The sequence below is a fragment of the Cyprinus carpio genome, chromosome B5 (genome assembly GCF_018340385.1).
Source record: "Cyprinus carpio isolate SPL01 chromosome B5, ASM1834038v1, whole genome shotgun sequence".
NCBI lineage: Eukaryota > Metazoa > Chordata > Actinopteri > Cypriniformes > Cyprinidae > Cyprinus > Cyprinus carpio.
In genome coordinates, this window is record NC_056601.1 from 23,456,786 (window position 1) to 23,469,228 (window position 12,443).

Consider the following 12,443-nt stretch of genomic DNA (forward strand, 5'->3'; position numbering starts at 1 on the left):
TTGTTTAGTTGGCCACACTTTGAAGTCTTGGTAAAATTGTTTCTTTTTTTTCTTATGTATTTCTTTTGTTTCTCTTTGCAGGCCCAATTTGGAACTATTTCAGATTATTTCGAGGCCTTGCGTAAAAGCACTGGCATGGATCCGGTTGGCATGAATGTCGGCCAATTGGCTTTGCCTGTGCTAAGTGGAGACTTTTTCACTTACGCAGATCGAGACGATCACTACTGGAGCGGATACTTCACCTCACGGCCGTTCTACAAACGCCTGGACAGAGTGCTGGAATCCCACCTCAGGTGAGCCAAATGCACTACATGAATCTCTACAGTGACATTGGAGGTAAAAATTGGCTTCAGCAAATACATAAAACTGAGTTATTAAATTTTGATGTGTGCAGCTGAACAAAAGTTTGATACTCATTGCTGAAACAGTCTATGAAAGAGAAGATCAGTGACATCACAAAATGATCTGTTAAAGTTTATAGGAAGCACAGAGGATTTCTTTTATTGCTCTCTGTAGCACCAAAAACGTCATTCATTGCACCAACGAGAAAATGTGAAGAACGAAATTTGAAATGCACTGCATAAACTTTTTTGGTATGGGTCTCAATGTCCAAAAGTTGAAACAATAAAAAATACCATTTCCATATGTCTGGACTTGATTTGCATTTGAGACCATGAGTTCAAAATTACCATAAAGTTAATTATGAACCCAAATGCCATGGTAATATGTGCAATAAAATTTGCAATTCATATTGTATAAACAAATGACATGTTCTGGAAACTCAGCTTTTTCAAAGTCTGAACACTTTTTTCTCTAAATATTCAGAGTTTAGAGACCCAAATATTTTCTGTTTGGTCATCAGAAAAAGACTTTATATTTTACCTGATAAAAGTTTCTTTTATCAGCTTTTATAAGTACACTAACATACAGATGTCCTAACACACATATACTAGCGGTCATGAAAATAGCATTTTTCAAATTCTATCTATAGGAAGTGGAGCTCTGTGATAACAGACGTTACCATCTTTTCTTGCAGCGCATGTCTGTGTTGTCACGATAAGTCTGAAGCCCTGTGACAAGGTCAAAGCAAATTAAAGCAGTCGGTTTTGAGCCACCAACTCAATGGCTTTAGTATTTGTTCAGTATTTGACCATGGCCATTGACTGTGCCACCTTCTCATCAGTGGGTGCTTTACAAACTTTACTCCTTGACTTCTTTCTAACATGATATTGGCCCTAGAAAGATACAAATTGATCTTAATAAAGAATATTATCGCTAATTTGTGGAATGTGAAAGAAATAACTCCTTGTTATTTATTTATTTTTATGTATTATTTTCTTCGGAGCTCTTGTTAATTGGCTTGGTTCTAGATAATGAGACGTTACAGTGATACATATTGATTTTCTACATTGATTTTTCTGCATGCTCCTCTACAGACATTTTTTTACATATACAGTAGAGCAGTGTTGTCATTGTTAACTAAAACCATTTTTTTGATATTATGTATTCTATGCATCCTGTATGTATGTGTATGTGTTTGTGTATGTCAGTGGCTGTCCTGCATTTCATTGTTTATGACAAAACGTGATAACTGCGAAGAACTCTATTTAAGACAGTATTTGCATTTTGATGGGCGTCTAAATTTAGGCTGGAGACAGTTTTCATCAGTATGCAGTTGTTAAACTATTCCCCGTTCTACACGATGGCTTCTTCACTCAGCAAATAGGACTTTGTTCAGCTCTGCTCAATTTCTCTCTCTCTCACACACACAGTAGATTGATTAGAGATATTCAGTCCAAGGTCATTTCATGTATAATTAATTATTAAAGTCAGTGTTTGGCTGTTCTTGCGGGAGCAGAAAGCAGATGTATGTTTGATGTGAAATATGTAGGTCACATGTACTGTGTTTTTATCTTTTAACTACAGTTTGTGAACCATACAGTAGAAATGTTGAAAAGTTTGATCTGCAGAAACCATTTAGTCTTGCTTTATCAACTCACTTTAAAGATCTATTTGGGTTCAAAAAAATAGATTTAAACCATGGAGAATTGTGTCAGTCTTGTTTACTGATGTACTCAGGTTAGAGGCCATCATTTTCCGCACTTTTCGATAAAATGTCACTCACTGAAACCTTATCTGGGTCAATATCTCAAGAAAACATGTCCATGTCACATTTCACCCCAACATTTAAAAAAAGAAAAGAAAAGAAAGAAATGATATTATTCATAAAGAAAATAAAATGTTACCTGCATTTTACTGGAAATAAATTTTTCTCATTAGATTCTCTTTACTGTAATACAATTATTTTATTTAAATCAGCATAAAGAAAGGTAGTAAAACAACTACTAACATCATGTGTGAATTCTGTACATTTAAACTGATTTATTTGAAATTTACATATTTTCACATGGAAAAATTGGCTTCATTTCCTTAAAGTAGGTGTTCTTAACATGTTTGACCCCCGCTGTTTAACATAATAATCAAAGCCCCACTCCAATGTAGGCTAAACATTTTCCTGTATTTCTGCTGTAATTATGACAAAGCTGCTTCTTTTCAGACTTTTTAAAGAAACCGATAGCATTCATATTTTCAAAAAGTAACCATCATTCATTTTGTGATTCCAGATGTTTCAAGAACTGTTTAGAACAGTTATCGATTTTTAGGTATTAATAATTGATAGTTATTGTATATGTAGCATTTTTATTTATATTAGAGTTAGATTATTTTTAATATATTACCCGTTTTTTCATTAAAATTATTTTTTAGTCTTCCTGCACACCAATTGGAAATTTGCTGAGGCCTTGGGCCCCTGGTTGAGAACCACTGCCTTAAAGAAAAAATAAAATTTCTTTTTTTTTTTTTTTTTTTTTTAAGATGTGAAATATGACTCACGTTCAACAGGTTTTGTGAGGTTCGCCCAGGTATAGATTTTCATCTCCTGTAGGCTGTAGAAAATTTGAGAAGGTCATTATTTGGAGAGACGACACCTGTATTGTTACTAAAATATGGAGAGATTCTGGTATTATTGTTGTTCTCACTCGGGACACTCCCAACGCAACAGTGACCATACCATACTATTATCTGTCTTTTACTGGAGTCTGAACATTAGCCTGATTCAGGAGGTATTTTGATGCCAGATGGATTGTAATGCTGTGGATTTATTCTGTGTGGATTTAAGGGGACTTTTGATCTTGTGTGGGAGGGAGTTTCATATGTCACTTCATGTTTGTCTGCAGGGCAGCTGAGGTCCTCTACTCTCTGACCTTGGCCAACATTCAGAAGTACGGCCAGCCCAATGATTACCCTGCAGTAGATAATTACAAGTTACTGACAGAAGCCAGACGCAATCTAGGTCTCTTCCAACATCATGATGCCATCACGGGCACGGGCAAAGACTGGGTGGTTGTGGACTATGGAACCAGGTAGTGCATCTTGCTTGAAATATCTTAAAGTGAATGTGCAGAAGACATATGCCACCTTTTCACTACCACCAATATTTGCATACGTATGTTGCATTTTGACCCAAAGTGTCAGTAGGGAAGAACTTCCAAACTGCTCATCAAGCAGTCACTACCATCTGATTAATAACCATTGTACAATGACAAAATAATGAATGTATTCATATATCCACAAAACAAAAGACCGCCATTAAGTTTAAAAGAAAACAAACAAATTTTTTTTTGAAATCCTATTATATAGAAAGCATTTAAAGAATAAAGTTTACTGAAAAAATATTAGTAATTCTCATATCTGGTTGGGTATTCGAAGGCTGACTAGATGCAAAAATTTGAATATTACAAAATGCTGTATTCACTGTATTTGATCAAAGCTTTAAAAATACAGCAAAACAGTAAAATTGTGAAATATTACAATTTCAATTAAATGTTTATTTTTTTAACGTTAATACATTTTAAAAATGTATTCCCGTGATCGTAAATCTGAATTTTTAGCAGTCTTTATGCTCAATTTTCAATGTCTTATGAACCTTCAGAAAACATTCTAATATTCTAATTCGGTCAAAAAATATTTTATCAATTTTGAAAACAGTTGTGCTGCTTAATATGTGTTATTTGTTTTCAGGGTTCTTTGATGAATGCAAATTCAAAAGAATAGAATTATTTGAAATATTTAAAAAGTAAAAACTTCAAACGCTTTTAAAAACTTCAAACGTTTTTACTCTCACTTTTGAATGATGTAGGGGTGTAACAGTACACAAACAAGATGGTTTGGTACATAACTCGGTTTTGACGTCGCGGTTAGGTATGGTTTCGTTACAATGGAGGGCAAACTAAACATAATTGTTATTATTGTTTTTATATTAAACTGTGGTTTCCTAAACAAATCGATCTTTCTTTAAAGGAGCATTGAGTAGGTTCTGAAATTTCTAACGGTTACTGACACCAGTGGCCGTTAGAGGAACTGCAGCCAGTCTCATGCTCGTTCTCAGTGCGCACGCTCTCTCTCTTTGCCACACTAGATACGTTTTTGTTTTTTTTTTACTTACGAGGAGTGTCCGTGGGTGTCTGAATTGTGCTGCCGGAGGCTGGTCGCTTCTTTCCATCCACAGAGTCCATCTGAAAACACTAATGCCGCTGCTTACTATAATGGCTGGCGTGCCGTACGGTTGTAAGCCCAAGTAGACGAGAACGCGCATGACGTCACATTTTGTGAATTTTCGCACCAATTCGGGCCCGACTCCTCTACACACAATTGAGCCTACAGGCTGATAGAGGCAACCGTGGTGGACAGTCGAGGTGTCATTCTTTTTTTTACATCATGGTTGGCTCATACATGTACAAATGAAAACTCTATCTTAAAGATTTTTTTAAGTAAAAACCTCCACATAGCTCCTTTAAATAAATGCAGTTTTTAAATTAATGTCTAAATTATAACATTTCTATTTGTTGTTGAAATATTTCAGATTTATTTATAACAGATTTATTTAAACATACAATAATTAAGACATCACTAACAGGCAAAGTAAAATATGATGAGAATATATAGTCTAAAACTTTGCAAAATGCTCTTCTATAGAATCTCTAGCAAACTAACGAGCTGTGGACACTGATGACTTGCCTGAAGTAAATGAAATGCTACGTGATATTTTGTTTACAAACAGTTTTATTGACGTCTTTCTGTGGTTGAAACACTGATTGAGCGATTACCTGAGGAGATGTTCGTTCATGTTTATTTCCCATTAAAACTAGTAGTAAAGAGGAAGGGATGATCGCGCTCACTTGCGAACTTCTGATTCTTATTATCTGATATTATCAGGTAAAAGAGACATGGTAAAAACATGGTAAAACATCATGATCTTTGTTATTTCTAAGGTTGTTTCACTCTATTCTGAATGTGAAGCGAGTGATTGTGAGCTCAGCTCACTGGTTGGTGCTTAAGGACAAACAAACATACTACCATGATCCTTCAAATCCCGTTCTTCAGATGGTGAGCCGTTTATATCGTACATCCATAACATGGCATCACTCCGAAATTTGGTTATTGCTATGTGAACATTACATTTTTGCTGGTTCTGTATTAAAGGATGATGTTCAGCCAGCCCAAGATGCATTACCTCGCAAAATAATTTTTGAAGTTCAAGAAAAACCAAGGTAAATCAACAATTCCTTTAATTTTTTTAGAAAAAAACTAATAGGAATTTTACTTTGAGAACCTTGCTGTTGTGCTTTATAGCATAATAATTAGCACAATATTGAATAATGTTGAGTTGAAAATGGATTCATGGTACATGTGTTGAAGTAGATGAACTTGATGAAGATGATGACATATAGTGTGGCATATAATGCTTCATAAATATGCTTAGTTTTTTACTGTTCCCAGGTTGTTGGTGGTTTACAACCCCACAGAGCAAGCCAGGATGTCCATGGTTACAGTATATGTGACGACTCCTAAAGTGCGTGTGCTGAATGCTCTGGGTCATGTGGTCCGTGCTCAAGTCAGCGCGGTGTGGAATGATGTCAGTCACGCTGCTGCCGACGTCTTCCAGGTGAGATCTGCTACATCAGTGCATCATATCACAGCGTTATTATGGGTGTACTATTTACGGAAAAGAGCAATGTGAGGATTGTGGAGTCTTCAAACTAGTCCATATTTGAGGTTTGAGGTCATCTAAATGCTCTTCAAGCCAGCTGATGGTGTTTATTCCACGACAGTTATCGTTTGTGGCTCAAGCTGCTCCTCTGGGACTGAGCGTGTACCAGCTGATGGAAGGAATGGAGCCAAGGACAGAAGCTGCTAAGTACATGATTCTTCAGGATGGCAGGCAGATTTCAATCAGTGAACTGGAGCATTTCCAACAGTTCTACCAACAAGATGCGGCTCCTGTGCACATTGAAAATCCTCACCTGAAACTCTCCATCTCTACAGCCACAGGTCTTTTAGAGGTTAGATCTGCAGCTCTCTGGCTTTGTTGTAAGTTCATACATCTAGGAATGACTCTGAAATGTTTGGAAAACGTCTCGTTTACAGAAAATGAGTTTGAAGGAGGATGACTCGGAGCACCTGATCAAGGTGGAGTTTGTTTGGTACGGCACCACCAGCAATAAAGACAAGAGCGGCGCCTACCTGTTCCTGCCTGACAAAGAAGCAACAGTAAAAACTATTTTGATAATCTATTCATTTTTTGGTTTTTCTTCAAATGATCAGATATTCCATATTTTGCCCAATTGTACTGATTGTATTGTATTGTATTGTAATTCTTATTTTATACTATTTGCATTGCATCTTTTCTACCTTTTGCTTAATAACAATAATAGCAATAACGTAATTATTTTTATTGTTACAGAAAATACCGTCATTAAAACAATCATTCAAACCCAAAACCATAATCAAACAATCGATTGGGAGTCCAACCCTCTAGCCATTAGGCGCTTCGATTGGGAGTCCAACCCTCTAGCCATTAGGCGCTCTGCATTTAACCCATCCGAAGTGCACACACACAGAGCAGTGAACACCACACACTGTGAACACACACCCGGAGCAGTGGGCAGCCATTTTTATGCTGCGGCGCCCGGGGAGCAGGTGGGGGGTTCAGTGCCTTGCTCAAGGGCACCTAAGTCATGGTATTGAAGGTGGAGAGAGAAACTGTACATGCACTCCCCCCACCTACAATTCCTGCCGGCCCGAGACTCGAACTCACAACCCTTCGATATCTTTTATTTAGCCGTTTAAAAATCACACACAAAACTAAAAAAATACCGTCATTAAAATTGTCATTCAAATTGTAAACTTTATGCAAACAAATATCTTTTATTTAGCCGTGGAACCAGTGCATGGAAAACTGGGTTATAAATCACCCACCCATCTAAACACTGTTTATTTGTGGCAGGCTTGTGGTAAATTTGTGGCAAACAAATGATTACTATGAGAATCTGCTACAACGTTGTGTTTTTTGTAAAGTTTCATTCAAACTTATAACATCAAAGTGTGTCATCCCAATGATTGGAGTTCTAAACGTAATGGAGGTTTAGTCACTGCTCACAGCTTTATCTGCTATCCACCCAAACACTGGGAAACCTCATAAGAGCGAACCTCTGTCTTTCGTCAGGGCATTAGGCAGTTTTGTCATGCAGTGTCTTTGGTAGCTCTGCTCTGAGGGGATTTTATGAGTTTGATTTGATTCACATTGATTTTCTTTCTCTCTCACACAGATTTACTCTCCCTCTCAACCACCCGTGGTTCGAGTCACTAAAGGGCCGCTGTTTTCTGAAGTCACCACTACCTTCACGCACATCACACACACTCTCCGGCTCTACAACATCCAGGGTAAGAGAGGACAGCAAACACTCATCACCTGCACTCCTCAGTTATGCTTGCAGTCACCACCAATATTTACACAGGGATTAGCAAAATGACATTTTCAAGTTCGAATAGTTGTCTGAAGGAAGTGCTGTATAATTAGAAATGTAACCTCAGAAAACCTCCAGTTGAATAAAACCCCCAGAACTTCCACATCCTTGAAATGCTTCTAGATGATGTCCATAAGTAATCTTTCATTTATTCACATTATTATATCAGCTTGTTTAATACAAGGGTTTTTTTTTATTATACGCTTTACAAAACATTTTCCTTTCTCTGATATTGCAATATTAATCTTCGAATTGTAAAGGTAAGCTTTTGAATGTTCCTCAAGCTATAATGGATCATTTGAACTGTGTGATCGTCAGTGCTAAAAAGGCAGTGCATTAAGCTACTAAGTTACAAATTTAATCGGCATCAGACAAGGAAGTTTGATACCAGACAAAACACAATCCAACAAAAGTTTAATGGTGTGCTAAAAGTGGGATCATTTTGTGAAAGAATGAAATGCATTCAGAAAGAGTTCATGGCTTTCTTCTCAAGAGCACCAGGGGGTTGGATGAGATAATGTACATGAGTGTTTTTGAAAGAGCAGAGCAGTCACATGAGCCATGCCCTGTAGCCTTAGGGACTTTTCTCCCAGTGATGTTTGTTTTTGTTCAGAAAAAGAAAAGTATAAGGCAAAACCTCTGGTGGGTTATTTCCTTGAGATGAAATTGGAATTTAGTATGCAAAGCTTAATGAAAGGGACCTTCGTCTCACACACAAAATAGTTGTCTCTGTCATTATGTACTCATCTCATCTCATTGTAAAAGACACAAATGTGCCTTATGTAAAAGTAGTACTCCAAATCCTGTTTAATTATAATTTTGATATCAGTATGTCTTGAGTGATATGTCAGTAAATATGGTTTTCATTTTTGAAATGAAACAAGAATTTCATTTTTGCGAGAACTGTTCCTTCAGGTGGTTTGAATAGTGTTTTTATCTAATTGCTGAGGTGTTATGAGTGTTTTGTGTGTGTGTGTGTGTGTGTGTGTGTGTGTGGTTGCTAGGGATTGTTATGCTGTCGCTCAAGTCAAAAGAGCCTAAGTCTCTATCATATTTTAGTCTCTTGAGGTATTTCAGGTCCTTTAGTGTAAATCTAGATCTTTTCCACCCAAATCAGCAAAGTAATATCAAACCGCACAGTTTGAGATATCATTTATGACTGTAGGACAAACAAATTGTAATATGTATGCTTAGGTGTTTGTTCAAATCAGTAACTTCACTTATGAGCAGTAGTATCACTAAAAGTGTCAGGTTACCATCTCACTGTGAGCTAATGAGGACACGCTCATGTTGAACAGTTTCCAAGCTATCGTACTCCATAAAAACATAACCTTGTTATAGGTTAACCTGGTTAACCTCCACCTTTAAGGGGTTTTATTTTCGTTAAAAGGAAATGGAACATATTTGTTTCTTGCACTGTTTTATTCCCAAAGGCTCAATTAGTCCAATTCAAAATGTACATTTAGCTTGAAGGAGTGTTCACTTATTTTCTCCGTACTCAGAAAATCTAATTGCTCAAATTCAGCTCAAGCCAGGAACAGGCAAACAAGTTATTAAAGTTAAAAAAGGAAAGCAGTCATTTGCTGTTGGCAAATGTACAATTTGCAGTATTTTGGCAGTTTGTATGCGATTATGCGCCAAACAGTAAATGAGATGTTGTTGTGTGCATTATCAGCCTAATTATACTTATTGGCCTAAAAGGAAGTGGTCTTTAGTGGTTCTTGCTAAATTACTCAAAGTATTCAGTACACAAACAATCACTTCCAAGAATTCCTAAAAATCAGTGTTCCACAGAAACAACAACAGTATACGGGTTTAAAACAACATGAGAATGATATTCTTGTGAGCTGTTCCTTTAAATATTCAGGTACAGTTGATGCTTTGACAGAAACTGTAGTATGAAAGTGGAGGAAAATGACATCCAGTCCTTCTTCATTTTTGCTTTCCTTGTTTCTCATAGGTGTAGAGGGTCAGTCTGTTGAGATCTGTAACACTGTAGATATAAGAGGCGAAACCAACCATGAAATTGCAATGAGGATAACTTCAGATCTGAACAGCAAAGATCGATTCTTTACTGATCTCAATGGCTACCAGGTAGGACATCAGTATATTCTTTTTATTCTCTCCTTGACGCACACATACACAATAACGTTAACACTGTTTATATGCAAGTGTTTGTTATAAAGGCAAGGCACTATCTGGTGCTGGAGTTGGCAAAATAATATTGGTTGGGTTGAAATGAAAAGGATTTGTACATTTGATCCATTTGATAGCTTATGAACGCGATCGGAGTTCTGCACATAAATGCAATATATTATAATAAAAACATAGCGGGATGCGCAATGTCGACTTTTGTGATTGGTCATAATACCAGCAGACTGCAGCCAATAGAAATGCTTCTCTATCGGTGCACATCCTGCTCACAGAACAGACACCGCAAGCAGACTGCTTCAAGTAAACAATCTAGGATGAATTGTGATTTTTGTCGAAAATATTAACATCTTACTTTAACAGATGCAGTAACAGAAAATGTTATATGGATAAAGCTGTATTAATTGAATTAATTAACACTGGAGTATTTGTTCAGTGCTGAGTTATCCTCTGATTATAAGAAAGGGTAGACACATAGTAAATATGACTAATTGTGTAGTGTAGAGTTTCATTGATTATAACAAGTTTGTGAGATCGTCATGAACTGAGATGAGTGACAGCTTTTTAATAATTATAAATAGTGTTAGCAAATGTGATACTGGTTTTATACAACAGTTCAATAAACAAGCAGTTAATATTAAGTGAGAAACTCTGTTTTTGCTGTATTTCGTTAATGGAAATAGTTCCAAACAAAGTCACAGCTGAGCCACTGGACATCTCCAATCAAACACAGTGCTGTTTTGGTTATGAATGAATTATTGAACGAATCTAGTGAGTCGATGATTCAATGACCCATTCATTATGTCACCTGCTTCGTTCCTGAATGAATCAGCCGATTGAACCACCTACTGATGGATTTAGTTTCTTTTTTAAATAATCATTTCTGTTATTTAAATCATTTAGTATTTCTATATTCAAAACTTTATATTTAAACATTACACTCATCTTCCTCAAACAGTCTATAAGTATACCTAAATGCACATTTAGTGTTCTTCTGTGTGCCTCTGTAGTACAGATGAATTTTGTTGATACTGAGTTCATTTGATTCTTCCTGATTGTGTCTTATTCTAATTCAGTTTCTTTGTTTCATTACAGTTTTTAAAAAGGGTTTATAATATAAATTTGACATAAAAATGAACATTTAATAACATGGTTAGAAAAAAAGGCTAATACAAAAGTGCCCCTGCGAATCACTTTAAGGGGTTAGTTCACCCAAAAATGAAAATTCTGTCATTAATTACTGTCGTTCCAAACCAGTAAGACCTTCGTTCATCTTCGGAACACAAATTAAGATATTTTTTTAGGAATTCCGAGAGCTCTCTGACCCTGCATAGACAGCAAGGATACTATAACGATCAAGGTCCAGAAACGTATAATAAATAATCCATGTTACGTCAGCGGTTCAACCGTAATTTTACGAAGCTACGAGAATACTTTTTGAGCACAAAGAAAACAAAAACAACAAATTTATGCAACAATTCGTCTCCTTCGCGTCACCCTGGCACCATTCTGGAGAGTATCCACTGAACTTAAACAACGTATGTTGTTCTGTGTCTGCAGCACCTTGCGGAAACGTTGTTTTCGTTCAGATCAAAGTGTAAACAACTTAATTTGTTGTTAAATGTTGTTTTAAGTTCAGTGGATACTTTCAAAATGGTGCCATGGTGACACGGAGGAGATAAATTGTTGAATAAATTTGTTGTTTTTGTTATATTTGTGCACAAAAAGTATTCTCGTAGCTTCGTAAAATTATGGTTTATGTCACATGGATTATTTCAACGATGTCCTTACTACCTTTCTGGGCCTGGAATGTGGTTTTTCTGTTGCTGTCTATAGAGGGTCAGAGAGCTCTCGGAATTCATCAAAAAAAACTTACTTTGTGTTCCAAAGATGAATGAAGGTCTCACAGGTTTGGAACAACTTGAGGGGGAGTAATTAATGACAGAATTTTCAGTTTTTGGGTGAACTATTTCTTTAAGGAGTCAAATACCACCTCATAATGGGAAGGTTCATTTTTGTCATTGATCAGAAGTTTCTCCTAAATTTATTAAATTATACCCTACAACATTACCACGTCTTGATACCCAATAAAAATGGTTCATAGGAACAATTAAATAATAAGTTTAATGCTATTATAGATTATAAAGGTTTTTAAATTTAAATACATCTGAAAGGTCATCTAAAATGACCCCGACTCATCTCCAAACTAGGGCCCCCCCCAGTGAATTTTCCCCCACTGCTGATCACACACCTCAAGTGTGATGGAAACAAATTTTGATTAGTCTCTGACTAAAGATGAAAATGAAACGTGTTGTTGCCAGAGTTGATATTAAATATATGATCTGAAGGTGCGGATATAGACAGCTAGCTGGACTAATTCTGTTTACTGAAAAGTAACACTAATCAACAAAGGAGTCATCAGACGTT

The 12,443-nt window shown here is 36.3% G+C and overlaps 1 protein-coding gene across 1 annotated transcript in view; it reads left to right on the plus strand.

The window, feature by feature from the left end:
- man2a1 (mannosidase, alpha, class 2A, member 1) overlaps positions 1-12,443 on the plus strand; it is a 59,563-nt gene that overhangs the window by 27,225 nt on the left and 19,895 nt on the right. The window contains exons 9-17 of the mRNA XM_042724978.1: positions 82-293; positions 3,237-3,422; positions 5,331-5,445; positions 5,542-5,609; positions 5,839-6,004; positions 6,171-6,401; positions 6,487-6,609; positions 7,668-7,782; positions 9,826-9,959. Coding sequence (XP_042580912.1) covers positions 82-293; positions 3,237-3,422; positions 5,331-5,445; positions 5,542-5,609; positions 5,839-6,004; positions 6,171-6,401; positions 6,487-6,609; positions 7,668-7,782; positions 9,826-9,959 — 1,350 coding nt within the window. The remainder of the gene's footprint in view (positions 1-81; positions 294-3,236; positions 3,423-5,330; positions 5,446-5,541; positions 5,610-5,838; positions 6,005-6,170; positions 6,402-6,486; positions 6,610-7,667; positions 7,783-9,825; positions 9,960-12,443) is intronic.